Source organism: Saccopteryx leptura, chromosome 1 (genome assembly GCF_036850995.1).
Source record: "Saccopteryx leptura isolate mSacLep1 chromosome 1, mSacLep1_pri_phased_curated, whole genome shotgun sequence".
NCBI classification, from domain to species: domain Eukaryota; kingdom Metazoa; phylum Chordata; class Mammalia; order Chiroptera; family Emballonuridae; genus Saccopteryx; species Saccopteryx leptura.
Window position 1 is genome coordinate 303,022,121 of NC_089503.1, and position 16,470 is coordinate 303,038,590.

The 16,470-nt window shown below is 50.1% G+C and overlaps 1 protein-coding gene across 1 annotated transcript in view; it reads right to left on the reverse strand.

The window, feature by feature from the left end:
- The window catches only part of VWF (von Willebrand factor), a 140,999-nt gene that overhangs the window by 74,870 nt on the left and 49,659 nt on the right, over positions 1–16,470 (reverse strand). The window contains exons 14-18 of the mRNA XM_066357550.1: positions 15,621–15,816; positions 14,819–15,034; positions 10,340–10,580; positions 4,425–4,519; positions 1,735–1,895 (exon numbers count right to left, since the gene is read on the reverse strand). Coding sequence (XP_066213647.1) covers positions 1,735–1,895; positions 4,425–4,519; positions 10,340–10,580; positions 14,819–15,034; positions 15,621–15,816 — 909 coding nt within the window. The remainder of the gene's footprint in view (positions 1–1,734; positions 1,896–4,424; positions 4,520–10,339; positions 10,581–14,818; positions 15,035–15,620; positions 15,817–16,470) is intronic.

The following is a 16,470-nucleotide window of genomic DNA, read 5'->3' on the forward strand; positions in this document are numbered from 1 at the left end:
CTGCCCTGCATATAGCCAATGGACATCCTTCCTGAGGGCCACTAGTGATTGATCCAAGTGCCACCCACAGAATATTGGCAGCTCCCATGACCTAGGACACTGCCCCCTAAGCCAAGGCCTGGGCATCATTAACACCCTTTACAGTCATATGAGAGCCATCCTGCCTCTTATTTTGGCCTTTACAACCCCTGCCTCTCACCACTCATGTTGGATCTGGGGAATTGTAGTCAGAGAAAGTAATAAGACAGGATGCACTTGAAAGAGAAAAATCTAGAATCTCTCCTGGTTCTCAGGGTGACAAGAACAACATGTGTATAATATTTTTAATACAAAACAGCCTAAGAGTAGACTTGGGAGAAAGGTTAAGGAGATGTGGGCATGCTCAGACCATTGTCACCACTAGGAGGCACACAGAAGCCAGGTGGGTGCAAACCACTGTGAAACCTGAGAAAGAAGACACCTACTAAGAAGGGCTCCTGGTGGCTAACTGGGCTGAAATTAAAAAAAAAAAAAAAAAAAAGGCAGCTATTTCTCAGGAACTAGTTCTTCAGGAACTTCTTCAGCTAGTTCTACAGGAACTTCTCACATAAACTGTACTTCAGGAAGAAGTCTACACTAAACTGCCTGCCTGCCTGCACCATGTTTGTGCTAGCTGACCCAGCCCTTATAAAGGAGTTCCTGGAATCCTATTTCAACCAATAGGACTGAGACTTTCCTCATCTAATTGAAGCTGAGCAGCTCTCTGACCAACCAGAGTGGCTCTATTCTGACCAATCAAAACAGTGCCTTTTGGACCAAACTGTGATGGTTTGGAGACCTCATTTGCATGAGAACGAACCAAGGGCAGGGACTTTGGTCCATATAATCCAGCTTCCCTCTGCCTCAGAGCACACTTTCCCTTCCCACCAAAGACTCTATCTCCCTGGCCCGGCTGAAACTCGGAAGATGTCTCGCCAGAGCAGAGCAACGCAGACCAGGGCAGCACGAAGTAGGCCAGCATGTGAGCAGGCTCCAGGGCTGCCCCACAGCCCTGCTCTTCTCACAGCCATGCTGTATCATAATTGAGCTGTTTTTCACTGAATAAAGTTTTCCTCTTCACCACACCCCAAACTGGGGATTCCTGTTGGTGTTTAATTGGTGCCAGCGACCATCAGTCGACACCACCATGCCTTTGACCACACAAGGAACACCAGCCTCAGACTCATGGAATGTTAAGAGTGGGCCAAGACCTCACAACTCACTTTACAGATAAGGAAAACTAGGCTCAGTGTAGGAAAGGGACATGTTGGGCCCATGGCTTGTTGATGGCATGGCAGGGACATCAATATCTTCTCTTGAAGTAGAAAGTCATAAACATACAGTATGTATAAGTCATATGCAAATGTGGTGTTTGTCCTCTCATCTTCATTCAATGGAATGCAGCCCCTGGGAAAATTCTAGTGGAAATGCCTGTTTGCACTTGTATTCTCTGGAAATTCCTGCTTTGCTTTCTATGGCACCCCAGTGACTAAGTGTTTTTGTCAGATCTCAGTAGGACCAAACCCAGACACTTTCCTATCATTTCCCTTCCTGACTTGGGTGGCTGACTCAGCCACCGAGGATCTCCCGCACCTCTGCCCCCATCACCACCGCCACCCCTTAGCACCCTGCTTTAACTCCTGTCTCTCCCTCTCGATGCCTGCAGGAGCGTGGAAGGCTGCCGACCCCTGGCCGCGGGGGGGTGGGGGGGCTCACCATGCCCGGGGGGCAGAGGCAGCCCGAGACGCAGCCTGTGCTCATGCACTCCAGGTCGTAGTTCTGGCAGGTTTTGGCACACTCGAGCCCTTCTGCCCGTGGGTTGTCAGCAGGACACACCAACTTGACCATGGGGGGTCGGCAGGACAAGCTTCTTTTGCCTTGAAGATTGGAAGAGCAAAGAGGCCATCAGTGATGTAGTGTGAATAGACCTACCTTCTACACTGTCCTTTGGTCCCGTAGGGGCAGTCACTCAATTCCAGAAACACAAAGCTGCCCATTTCTTGGGATGAGGTGCTACACGACCTCCTATTGGGTCCAGCCAGGTTCACTGTGTGGGAACAGGTGGCATCTTCATTTACTCAACCGAGCTTTGGACCTTAGCCTACACTGAGGGTGTCTCGCCCCCTCCCAGCACCTCCTCAGTGACAGACTCCACATCCACCTTCATCCTGCTGCAACGGGCTACACTGACTCAGAATGCAGGGCAGAAATGTCCAGACCCAAGCTTTACAAGGTCTCGGTTTGGGTGCTGAAAAGGAGCCCCTGTGGGCCCCAATAGGACATTCCTAAAATTGTTACCACTAATTTAGTCACAAAAACTTTAAAGTAACCTTTGCTCACAGGCCATCCTTTGCCTAGCCACTGGCCACCCCAGCAACTCTATTTACGTCTGCAACACTCCACCCTCGACGCTCCCTCCCACCCCCCCTGCGTTGTCACTCTCCAGCTCATCGTCATCTGACTCCAGCGTCTGACATACTATATATTTTACTTATTCATTTATTTCCCACCCACCCCCACCTCAGCCCCACCCACTGCAATATGTGCCTGTGAAGGGAGGGGTTCTTGTCTACTTTGTCCATTGATATATCATATTTCCCATCTACGGCCATACCACCCTGAACGCGCCCGATCTCGTCTGATATATCATATTTCCCAACAACTAGTGGGTATAAATGGCTGATTGAATAAATGACGACAGCAAATGACCGCTACAGCACCTTTCTTTTGAAAACCCCGCTGTACTTCATAGCACTTATATCTTACCACATACACCACAATCTCCTGTGAACAAAAAGGCCAAGAAATTTTTGTTAGGAAATTGAAACCCTAAAAAATCTTAAATAGCTTTCCTGAATCTCACAAATTTCTAGGACTTTCCTGACTTTGAAGGAGATGATCCTTTCCAGTGACTCTGAGCAAGAGGAAGCATTCAAGACCGACCCAAGAGGCAAAAAGGAACGGAGAGGGCGGGAGGGTGAAAACCATGCCGCAATGAAAGACAGCACGAAGAAGAAAGAGGGAAGCGTTCTTGACCTTGAGGCTGGTTACGGGCGGAGTGCTTGGGGCCCCAAAATCCGTATGGTGAAATCCTAATCCCCAAATGTGGTGGCATTAGAAGGTGAGGCCTTTGGGAGATGATTAGGTCAGAAGGGTGGAGCCCTCACAAATGGGATTAGATCCCTTACAAAAGAGACTCCACAGAACCCCTCAGACTCTTCCACCACGTCAGGACACGGTGAGGAGGCGCCAGCTAGGAACCAGGAAAGGGCCCTCAGCCAACCATGCTGGCACCCTAGTTTCAGACTCCCAGCCTCCAGAACTGTCAGCAAGAAATTTGGTTATAAGCCAACCAGGCTGTGACAGAGTAGGACAAAGTCGTAAATTTGATTTTAACTTGTGAGCCACCTGTGCTCAGGATCTTGGCCCAGCTCCAGGCTGAGAGATGCTCCCCAGTCAGTCACGTGGGGGGACCAGACTTCTCACCCAGGGGGAGCTGGGAGACAAACTCGGGGCGCCCAGGTGGGCCACTTGAAGAGAGGATAAGAAAATGAGAGGCAGAGACAGAGGAGGTCAAGCCAGAGGCTGAAAATAGCCCGTTTATCTGCCTAAACTTCAGCAGTGGTTGGCAAACTGCGGCTCTTTGGCCCCTTGAGTGTGGCTCTTCCACAAAATACCACGTGCAGGTGCTACCTCGATAAGGAATGTACCTACCTATATAGTTTAAGTTTAAAAAATTTGGCTCTCAAAAGAAATTTCAGTCCTTGTACTGTTGATATTTGGCTCCGTTGACTAATGAGTTTGCCGACCAGTGGTAAAGGCACTCTCTCCCTCCACTGGGAGGTCCCTTCTAAGCAAAGATGGTCCTTCTGGAAACCAGTAAGGCCCTCCTGGTCCATAATGTGGATCTGGTCCCACCAGGGCCAGGGCAGTCCTTCTCCCTTCTGGGCCTTGTCCATAAACAGCAGGAACTATTGGGAGCTTCAAACTGAGAGAACACATCCAAACTCCCTCTTTCAAATCCATCTGAGAAGCTTTCTAAAGAAGTGTCCTTGACAGCAAGTCCTGAGGGAAAAGGAGGCCATTAAAGGTGGTGTTTTCACCACACTCAAGGTGACTGACTCACTCACAGCTGCTCAGTGGGTCCAGGTCACCATGGGCAAACCAGAGGTCTCAATGAATCCACCTTGGAGATAATTCAGTCTTTCCCACGCCACAAAATAAAATTCTTCCTGCTTCAATCATTTGGATTTACACATGCAAAGAAAGGCACGTCTAGTCCTGAAAGTCACTCACGCAAACGGAAATTGTGGCAATTCTGACCCGCGTCTGAATGTACACGCCCCATGCCACACCTGAGAGGTCTGGGCGGGGGAGGTGAAGGCCTTCCAGGGGACAGTACTCACTGCGGTGAAGCAGGGGGCTGCTGAGGACAGCGTGCTGCGGCAGCAGGCTTCCCGGGGCTCCGCTCGAGCAGTGCATGAGGCCGTCCTCACAGTAGCTGCGAAGGAAACACAGCCCTGCTCAGCGAGAGCGGCGACAGCCACCCCCTCCCCTCCCTCTCACTCTCTGGGCTTCCAGGCCCGCCACTCGCCTAAAACACAGTTTGCAATGGCCACCAATGACCTCCATGTTGCTAAACTCAATGGGACTGTTCTCAGTTCTTTGACTTGATTCCTTTCAACATTACTTATCACTGTAGTCTACTCCATTCTTTTAGAACAAGAGAAAAGAAGTCTGGCCTGGCTTTCCCCCTACTTCCCAGGTGGCTCCTCCTCAGCCTCGCTGTACTGCTCACCCCGCTGCTCTATCCCACTCCTCTCCGCTCCTCACACTGTGTCCGCCACACCCCAGCTTCCACCACAGAGAGGGCTCAGTGCACAGCAGCAGCTCGGATCTCTCCTTTGAAACTCAGACCCATTTAATGCCCGTGAGACATAGCAGCCACCTTTGGTGTCCCAGACGCTTCACACTCAGGATGTCCAAAACCGAACTCCCCACCAAGCCCGTGCTCGCCAGGGCTCTGAGTCATTGCAGGTACCACCATCCGTCTGGAGTCACAAAGCAGAAACCCAGGCACCAGCGCTGACACTGCCTTCTCCCCGCCCCCTCCTTCTGATCTATCACCTGGCCCTCGGACTCCATCTCAGAAATTCACATCCATTTTGTGTCTCCACTGCCACAAGCCACCATCACCCCTCATTGGACGATGCAAACGCTTTCTAACTGATGCCCCTGCACCTGTTCTTTTCTTAAAAACACACTCCTAGCCCTGGCCAGTTGGCTGAGTGGTAGAGCGTTGGCCTGGAGTGCAAGAGTCCCAGGTTTGATTCCTGGCCAGGGCAAACAGGAGAAGCGCCCATCTGCTTCTCCACCCCTCCCCCTCTCCTTCCTCTCTGTCTCTCTCTTCCCCTCCACAGCCAAGGCTCCATTGGAGCAAAAAGTTGGCCCGGGTGCTGAGGATGGTTCCATGGCCTCTGCCTCAGGCGCTAGAATGGCTCTGGTTGTGGCAGAGCAACGCCCCATGGTGGGCGTGCCGGGTGGATCCCGGTTGGGCACATGCGGGAGTCTGTCTGACTGCCTCCCCGTTTCCAACTTCAGAAAAAAAAAAAAAAAAACCACACTCCTTCTGGCAGCCCAATTATCTTCCCAAAACAGACATCACATCCTTGCTTGGAATCCTTCAATAGTTCCTCCTCACCAGGCCCTAGGATAACGATCAAATACCTACCATGGTTTCCCAAGCCCCGCATGATCCGACCCTGACACCTCTCCCCTCTCCAACCCACTGGCTTTCTTTTCATATTGAAGGTGCATTGCTCCCTTCAGACCCAGGGCTTCTTCACACACCATTCTCTCTAATCTAATGTCACTTCTGCCCAGCATACACATACACACACATACATACACACATACACACGCAGACACACATACACGCATGCACACACACACACCATTTCCTCTGATCTAATGTCCCTTCCACCCAGCATACACATACATGCACATACACAGACACACATACACTGCACACACACACACACACACACACTCACACACAAACATCATTCTTTGTCCCACTCCATTTCAAGCTTTCATAGTTCAAATACAGTGTGTCCGTAAAGTCATGGTGCACTTTTGACCGGTCACAGGAAAGCAACAAAAAATGATAGAAATGTGAAGTCTGCATCAAATAAAAGGAAAACTCTCCCAGTTTCATACCTATTCAGTGCAGTTCAATGTGGGTTCATGCACAGATTTTTTAGGGCTCCTTAGGTAGCTATCCTGTATAGCCTCTACAGACTCATCACTGACTGATGGCCTACCAGAACAGGGTTTCTCCACCAAACTGCGGTTTCCTTCAACTGCTTATCCCACCAAGTAATGTTATTCCTATGTGGTGGTGCTTCGTTATAAACGCGCCGATATTCACATTGCACTTTGGTCACGGTTTCGAATTTAGTGGCCACAGAACACACTGAACTTTCCTCTGTACCGTCCACATCTCGACTGGCATGGCCGTGGGCTGCTCCGCTGTATACACGGTGTTACGTCATCATCTGCGCATGCGCACATGCTGCCACATCATCCTACAGAAACTGGGAGGATTTTCCTTTTATTTGGTGCAGATTTCACATTTCTATCATCTTTTGTTGCTTTCCTGTGACCGGTCAAAAGTGCACCACGACTTTACGGACACACTGTACTACTTTTCCTAGAATTTGCCACACTGTAACGTAACATGCATTTGAGTTTTTATTTGGTTATTTTGGTTAACTGCTCCTGCTCACCATTACATATCCATCAGCCAGCACAGGCTTTGCATTAAGGACTCAATAATTTTTTTAAATTTTCTTTTATTTCTAATCTCCGATCTCAACCCCGCCCCTCAACATGGGTATCTATTTTCCTGGTATTGAGTCTCTTAAATGGCTTCCAATGAGCACCACATTCTGCGATCCACACCCTTGTGTCCTCTCCTCCTACACTGTACCAAGATTGGTCTGTGTGACCAACAGTACCCGGCAATAGTGACATATCATATGTCACTTAAGATTAGATTATAAAAGCTCGTGGCTGCCATCTTGGTGCTCTCTCTTGGATTCCTTGCTCTGGGGGAACCAGGTCATGAGCACTCAAGCGGAGAGGTGCCCGTGGGGAGGAGCTGGAGCCTCTGCCAACAGCCATGAGAGTGAGCTGGCAACGGACACTCCGACCCCAGTCAAATCTCCAGATGACAACAGCCCTGGCCCACAGCTTGACCACAATCTTACGAGGGAACCTGGGCCAAACCACTCAGCCAAGCTGCTCCTGGATCCTGACCCTTAGAAACTGGGTGACATTACAAATGTTTGTTGTTTTAAGCTGCTAAATTTGGGGGTAATTTTTAGGCGTATAATCTTCTGTTTAATGTATACCTGAACTTATTATTATAAAACATGTGATTGTTTTGCATGCATGTATGTTTGATTTATATAAGTAGCATTATCTTATTTATCACACTGTGTTCTCCTTATTCAGCACCATGTGTTTAAGATTCATCCCTATAATAAGTGTCTCTACTTTCTGGTGTTTCTAAGGCTGCATGACGCGTCGCAGTGGGCATCCACCACATTTCGCCTATTTACCCTGCCAGTGATGGACTCAGATTGGCACCTACTCCTCACCACCAATGACGTGGCTGTGATCGACATCTTCATATATGTGCCCCTAGGAACCTGTGTGAGAAATTCTTTACTGCGTAGATATGCTCGGGAGCAGAATGGTGGGCATATCGGGTGTGGAGGTCTAATATGCATATACTGCACCAGTTGCTCACCCAGGTGTGCAGCTGACCTTGGGTTTGAAGGGAGCAATGTGCCTTCAAGATTAGGGAAGGCCAGGGGTTTGTAAAGGGGAGCGGTAGGCAGAGTCAGATTGCATGGGGCCTGGGAGACCACGGTAGGGATCCAGTCATTATTCTAAAGCCTAGTGAGAGGGGGAGCTGTTGAAGTACTCCAAGCAGGGATGTGACACAGCGAGATTTAGGTTTTGAAAAGATACTGGGAGTATTTGAACCCATCTATGTCCCACCAGGGGCGATAGGGACCCCGTGCCCCTCGGCCCTGCCAACACTTGGCATTATCCAGATTTCAAATTTTTCCAGTCTAATAGATTGGAAGTAATATTCATTGTTTTAATCTGAATTTTTTATTATAAAAATTTTGAACATTTTTAATGTGGCTTCTGTTCAATCCAAATTTGCTGAATGATGAATAATAATCAGTCCTTCCCTCTCTGGGCACATACAGAACTTATACCTTCTGGTTTTTAACTACCTGATTTAAAAATATCCTTCCCCAAATGTCACGTTCTATCTGTCATTTGGACAAGGCCCAAAAACTTCATTTCACTGAGACAAAAAGAAACTGGCAGGTAGGTTAAAAATCAGTCCTTGGCCCAGAGCCCAGCCGGGAGTAAGTGCAAGCACGCAGCTGTGACGTCTGTCTGAGGGCCAAGCAAGTGGTCTGAAGGAACTCCAGGCCGAGGGTGCATGCGCCTTCCTCACACCTTGTCATGGGCATAATTGTCATTTGCTCCAGCTAGGCACTCTCTTTAAGTCTATTGTCTAAACAATAAACATCTACAGCCATGAAGAAGTCCTGAGTTCCCTCCAGCTCACACGCTCCGTGAAGTCCAATTCTCTGAGTGAAGCGGAGAAGCAGAGTGGACCATAGTGGTTAGCCCGGGGCCTGCAGGGGAGCGTGGGAAGACGAGCATCCTCCACATGGGAAGTGGGGAGGTCACTGATGTGTGAACCTTGGAAAGAGACTGCAGCCAGGCCACCCCCCAGCACTGATGACCCAGGGGCTGCTACACCCCGTCTCCTACCTTCCTCTTGCCTCTAAAACAGTAAAATAGCCAGTGACACTTCCTGCCCTCCCAGTCATCCCAGCCTCCGACCCTCTGGCTGTTTTCCTCACCAGAGTACAGTACTGAAACATGGGGGCCGCCACGGCCTTCTGATCACCAACCTCAACAGCCTCGTCTCTGTGCAATATGAAGAGTTTAAGAGACCCTGGGTCTGGTCACTTACTGGATGACTTGGGAAAATGCCACAACTATGTTAGGTGTTGGGGAGCAGGACCTATGTTCTCTACTCTTGGGGAGGTCAGAGTCTAGAAGGGTATATAATACATTTCATTGAAACCCAAGTCCAATGGCCACAATTGTTTTCTTACACATGTAAACAACCTATTTTAGGGACATGAAGTAGGAAGGGGCTGCGAATTGGTCTTACTGAGATGATGAAAAAAAGCTTCACACCAAATGCAATGTGCAGACCTTGTTTGCATCTTGATTTGAATATCAATTATAAATAGATATTTTGAGAATCATAGAAACATGATTATGGATTGAATGTTAGATTTTATCAAAGAACTTTTGTTAATATTTAGATTCGTAATGATATTATGGGTAGTTTTCTAAAGTGCTTATCTTAAAAATACATATTGAAGTATTTTCAGATGAAACGATAGAATAGTTCAGGTTTTCTGTAAACTATTCCAGCCAGAAAGGGAAGAGAGAATAGATAAATAAAGAATGACAAAGTGCTGATAATCACTGAAGCCGGGATGAATACATTAGGGCTTCTTACACTATTGTCTCTCTCTTATGTCTGTTTGAAATTTTCCATAATCAAGACATTTTAACTGGTCTTGCTGGGAGCTCTCAGCTCCTTTGGGGCCCAGGCTGCCTGATTCTTTGTTAGATCTCCCATCTCTAGTCCAGCACCTGGGACAGCACAGGTGCCAAGGAAGCACTTGCTCAGTAAAGGTTCTGCTACACGTTTCTTCTGTGACCACGACAACCTGCTGAAACTGACCATGACAGAAGGCCCAGGTGAAGGACCACGAGAAGCAGGCACCATTTGGTGCTATTATTCAGGGACGTGCACAAAGCAAGTTGGGACAGCACTGCACCACTGAGGCAACACTGTGATGTATTTTCTTCTGGTCCAAATGTTTCGACCTGAGACACTGACAAGAGGCCAAAGGGAAAGGGGACAAGAAAGGCTCCCGTTTTCTGTTCCAAAAAAGAGAAACTAAGACCCAGAGCAGGGAAATGGGGCCCAACACTTGATAGTTAGCAATAAAGCTCAAGAAATCCTACAGCCAGCCCGCAGTTCTAGTTTCCTGGTCAGTAAGGAAGTCCGGAGCCCAGCTCTGATCTGACTTCCTGTGCAACTCTGGACAAGCGACTTCCTTCCTTGGGCCTCGGCTTACCCATCTGTGAAATGAGGGACTTGGAGGGCTATCTGGCTTTCCCTGGTGCTTGCACTTACCACATGGTGTGGTGATCTGAGAAGATGTCTTCAGGCTGGAAGATTTCACCATCATAGTAACAGGGGCACTGGGCCTTGGGCACGCAGTCTCCCCTCTCGTCCAGGTAGAGCCCTGGGGGGCAGAAGCAGCCCTCCAGGCAGACCTCATTGCATTCTTCATCCGGGTAAGAGAGGGAGCGGCAGGTCCTGTTGCAGGGAGCCCCACACTGCAGGTACACTTGGTCCTGTGGGCAGCTCAGGGCTAGAGAGGGGCGGAGGAGGAAGGCCTCAGTGGAAACGCTAAGATGACAAGGACTATGGCGCTAGGACTTTGGGGTTCCACCCCTCGCAGCTATGACCCCCCCACTCTATCTGTATGGTCACTGCTTTTCTTTCCCAGTATGAGCAAAAGTGTATTTTTATGCTCACAAATGTCTATTATAATTAGGGATACACATGTTTTCTCTCTTAACCAGAGGGGCCATGCCCAGTAATCTTTGAATTCTCAAAGCGGGGGACACAGTAGAATTCCTGGTGGATAATGAAGCTGTGAATATTAAAAAGAACCAGAATTGATGGGCAAGGGCATCTCTCCCACGATGATAACAATAATAGTCATGATTTATTGAGCACCTGCTGAATACCCTGCTCTTCACACAGTTTTAAGCCTTTATGCCTCTCTCAGTGAGTTAGGCCTCTTACCCCTCCCCCCTTTCTACAGGTAAGAAAACAGACACTTAAGCTAAGTGACTTGTCAGGGTCCTGTTTTGCAGGAAGAGGCAGAGGTAGGATTTGAACCCAAAAGCTCATGCTTTTCACCAATAGGTTTTAAAAAGGACACAGTCCATCAAGAACTAGGACTTTGAGGACACACACGCCAGTCCCACAGAGCAGGGACACTGGTACCTACTCCAGTAAAGTGGGCAGTATCCTCCACCTCCCCCTGGCCTCCCACAGAGAAATGGCACAACAGACAAGAGCCAGAAGTGGGGCAAAGGGCAAAGCAGCTACAGTGGGGGGCTCTGTAACCCATATTCCGGGGCTCAGGTCCCAGTTCAGCCACCAGTCAGTGGTGTGGCTCTGAGCAGTTTCCTCCCTGGAGTAGACTAACACCACCACCTGGGCTGTTGTGACAGCGAAGCGAGCTAGCGTGTTTAGAGTAGTGCCCGGCATGTGGTCATCGTTCCCTGCTGCCGGGACATTATGATTACTGGGGAGACAGCCCCAGCTCAGCAGGCTCCAGGGGGGAGAGGTGTTCAGAGAAAGTTCTAGGCCTGCGAAGACCTGGCCCTCCTGGATTCCGGCCGACACACAGCCCACCTTCTGTGCTCACAGCAGTCTCACAGAAGCTGTGAAGAAGGCCCTCTGTGAACCTCAGCAATGAGGCTGTGGCCCTCTGGAGGGGCTGCTGCAGTGCCCACCCCACCCCCCGCAACTGCTCCGGGCTTGGTATTTGAGGGTAGCTGGGGAGGGAGAGGCTCTCTAACCATATTAGACACAGATTTTCCCCCCTGAACTAGCAGAGAGGTTGGGTTGCTGGATAAATATTTAAGGGCAAGGCTGGATTAAGATGGGGTGTGTTGGGCAATAAAGATGGACATCTCTTTCAACCCACTGAACCCACGCTGATATGAGGGTGCATTTCACCCAGTAAGGAGTAGCTGGACCCGAGAGCTGCTTTTGTTCTCTGACAGACTGTCTCTAGAGCTGGCGTGGAGCCATATTAAATGTTTTCTTCCCCAGAAGAAATGATGCACATCTCTATATAAGAGACATTTAGTGTGCACCCACTGTGTGCCCAGGGCTGTGTGAGGCTCAGGGATGCTGAGATGATGCAACTATGGGCCTTTAAGGAGCCTATAGTCTTGTCTTCCCAAAGGAAACAACCAATTTACAAGAAAAAGGTGTGTGTGCTTCTCCCTACCCTCCTCCCAGCATCCCACCAAGTAGCTACGTGACCTGTCCTTGCTCTAAGAGTGTCCCCAGTTAGTGTGACTTCTCCCTCTGGATGGAGTCTGTGGTTTAGGGAGCTCTGTTTGTTTCTCAGGAAGGGAAAGTGGGAAACAGAATGAACCCAGGAGCCCTGCCCACCCTCCCTGGGCTCAGAGGAACAGCCCAAGGCCATCCGGCTGGCCTTTTCTCTGGTTCCCCTCCACATCAACCCAGAGAGCCAGATGTCTCTTCCCACCACCCTGCAGTTTCTTCTGTTTCTTAAAGTCTCAGGAGTCCAGACACCAACTCTTAGTCCCTGCTACCAGTGGGTGTTAAGAACGGCTTCTCTTGGCCCTGGCCGTTTGGCTCAGCGGTAGAGCGTCGGCCTGGCGTGCGGGGGACCCGGGTTCGATTTCCGGCCAGGGCACATAGGAGAAGCGCCCATTTGCTTCTCCACCCCCCCTCCTTCCTCTCTGTCTCTCTCTTCCCCTCCCGCAGCCAAGGCTCCATTGGAGCAAAGATGACCCGGGCGCTGGGGATGGCTCCTTGGCCTCTGCCCCAGGCGCTGGAGTGGCTCTGGTCGCGGCAGAGCTACGCCCCAGAGGGGCAGAGCATCGCCCCTGGTGGGCGTGCCGGGTGGATCCCAGTCGGGTGCATGCGGGAGTCTGTCTGACTGTCTCTCCCCATTTCCAGCTTCAGAAAAATACAAAAAAAAAGAACAGCTGCTCTTGGTTGATTAAGGAATATTTCGGGAAGTCCTCAGCATTCCGGATGAATGTCCTAAACTAGTAAATCCTTCAGATGCAATAGCTCATTGATAATGTATAATTTCTAACATTGTTGGGCAAGCAAAGCAGACTCACAAACATCACACCATTTACTCCCCATCAGTTTCCCCAATTTCTAAACAGCAAACACTCATGAGGACCTGAGGTCTGGACCAGTGGAAAGAAGGGCTCAAGAGCATACTGCTGGGAAGTCCCAGGCAAGCGGCCAACAAGGTCTCAGCCCTTACTCCTCCCAGGGCTAGCCTGTGACTGCCACCCCGGAGCTAGAGGGACGAGACGCACCACTGCATGCATCTATCTACTCGTTCCCTTTTGTGTGCGCTGTGTCTCTGCTCCTCTTCCTGGTGACTGCTTAAACTTGAAACATGAGTTGGCTCAATAAACCCCATACTGAAACATCTCTTCAAATACATGATATTAAGTCCTTTCACCATTTCTCACAGCTCCTATTTTCCTGCTTCCATCAAGACCACCACCATTTTTGTCTCTAAACACATCTACCTAGCCCTAAAATTCAGACTAGCCACTATACCTTATCCTTCCGGAACACCTTCCTCACTTCTATGCTTCACTCCTACTATTCCACCATTGGAAACAAGTTTTCTACCCCCCTACCACCACCACCAAAAAAAGTGTTTTTTAGAAACCTAATCAAGCCTGACTAGGTTGTGGCGCAGTAGAGTGTTTGACTGGGACACAGAGGACCTAGGTTCAAAACCCTGAGGTCGCTGGCTTGAGCGCAGGCTCACCAGCTTGAGCATAGGATCATAGACATGACCCCGTGGTCGCTGGCTTGAGCCCAAAGGTCACTGGCTAGAGCAAGGGGTCACTCACTCTGCTGCAGCCCCTGGTCAAAGCATATATGAGAAAGCAATCAATGAAAAACTAAGGAGACTAAGGAGCTGCAACAAAGAATTGATGCTTCTCATCTCTCTCTTTTCCTGTCTGTCTATCCCTATATGTCCCTCTCTCTGTCTCGCTCTCTCTCTGCCACCAAAAAAACCTAATTAAGTATACCACCTCCAGAAAGCCTTCCTTGGTTGCCACAGCAGTCATCTAATTATCATTTCATCAATAGGCACCCAGTAGGGAATCAGTCCTATCTGTGTCTCAAAAGGAAGGTTCAGGATCTATGTCACTGACATTTTCTGACCACACTGGGCACTTAGCAAGTGTCCCCAGAGCAACACAATCCATTTAGAGGACTAAAGCGTGGGGCAGATTCCAACTCTGGTGCCAGGAACCTAACAGGGCAGAGTGAGACTCTAAAATCAGCTGGGGAAAATGATGTCATTCCACTTCATGTAACTTTATACAATGCCCCAGAGTCCAGCGACGGTTTGAAGTTGAGTCAAGGATTGTTGTTTGTCTTTCCCATTGCCTTCATCAAACGTCCAGGGATGCAGGGATCCCACTCTCTCCATGGTATCGCCATACATAAACCAACACTAGGTGGCAGCAGCCACGGGAAATCTTTGCTTGGCAGGAACACCAATGTTTCAGCCTCCAGGTAAGGGATCTAACTTGCCCTCCTGTAACAGGCTGAAGTGGCCAGGCTGTCCTATGATAGGCAGCCAATCCCCTCCACCCTGTCCTGCTAGGCATGGGAGGGAAAAGTGGCCGCAAATGAACTGTTCCCACACTCTATGCTTGTCAGATGCCCCTGGGCCGTTTGGAAATGCAGGAATGCACAGACAGGGCTAAGTAAAGGAAATGCCTAGAGATCCTAGCAGATTCTGCTGGGTTTCTATGAGGAGTGGCAGGCAGAGAGGGCACCCACCACAGAAGCTGGGCTCCCGCCACGCGATGTGCACGCCTTTCCGGGCACAGGCGGCAGCGTAGTTGGCCACAGCGTTGCACAGGCAGTCCCTGCCGTCGGAGCAGGAGCAGACGTCGTAGTGACAGTTCTGCAAGTAGGGCAGCGGGCCCACGGCGTGGTGGCAAGCCTCGAACTTGGAGGATGTGAGCAGAGAGCACGCCTCCTCTGCGAACTTGGCTGTAGGGGCGAGAGAGATGGGAGAGAAAGGTGAACCCCCGCCTGCCACAGCCTGGGTGCCGAGGACCTCGCGGGACAACGATGGCTCCTACTCTGAAATCCTAATCTCAGCTTCTCCCTCGGCAGCACGTGCTGCAAAAACAACTCTTGGCTCCGGGACTCTGTGAGTTTTCTTCTGTAGCCAACATCCTCTCCTAATTACGTTTGGCTGAAAAACATAACAAGCTGCATTTCCAGGGCCCACCCCCTGGCAGAAGGGAGAAATAGTTCCGTGGTGGGTTAAATGTGGCCGCAGATAAATCCGCAAACGGCCACCCCAGTGCATTTTATCTGACGATAATTTCATTCAGGGTTTGAGTGACAGCTGTTTTGACAGACTGGGAGGGGTTGGCCCCTGGAGGGTGCCCAATAAAAGGACTTTGAGGAATAAAGAATGATCCAGCTGCAGATAATCAAATGCTGATGGTATAAAAAAAAAAAATTTAAACCCAGGCGCCTCCCTCCCGTAGCGAAGGGCACCCAGTCCGGGGATTGCACCGGAACGCGGGGGCCTCGGGGCTCCGCGGAGTCCCCATGGCTCACGTACCCTGGCGCGGGTTGAGGTTACAGGGGTCGCTGTGCTGCTTCCGCAGGTCCTGGCAGTCCCCGCGCAGCTTCCAGGCGTTGCCGAAGTCCTCCACCAGGGGCTCCACCAGCCCCGCGGGCGTGCGGAAGTCGTCGCCCTTGTTGCCATTGAAGTTCCCGCACAGGCCACAGGTCCTCCCGGCGTAGACTGGGGACAGCTGCGGGAGAGCAGACCACCTTGGAGCAGCTGCCGCCAAAGCAGCCACAGCCTCCTTTTGCTAGTGAGATGGTTTTAATCAAAAATACTCCCCGGGTGAAAAGTAAATATGAAGTTAGTAAACCGCAGCTAAGCCCTAGGCTGCGGAAGAAGGGAGAAAGCTGAGTGCAGTATGGTTTACCAGCAGCTCTTAAATCAGTGGAGTCAGAGACCTGTCGTGCCAGGTGGAATTTTAGAGAGCATCCAGTCCTTTACAGGTGGCGACACTGAGTTCCTGAGAGGGAGAGGGACTTGTCTGAGGTCACAGAGCTCGGACTGTAGCCAGGCTGAGCCCCCTCCAGTGCGCTCACTGCCACCCTTGCCTGTCAGACAGATGCCTGAGCCAGTGGGCCCTGACACCCGCGGGAATCAAATGTAAAGTCACCATCTTTTCTTTTAAGGGAATTCAACATCTTTTTATTGAACATTCATTTTGGTCACACATGTGGGCCAAGCATGCTCAGTCAGTTGTGGTTCAAGTCCTCTCAGAGCTCACATTTGGTGACAAAGAACAACACCTTCCTATCATCTGTAGTTAACTCAGCCCCTGAGTGTCCCTGAAGAGGAAAGGCCATGAGCCAAGAGGACCCTAGGGGTTGTGATTGGGTCAGTGAGG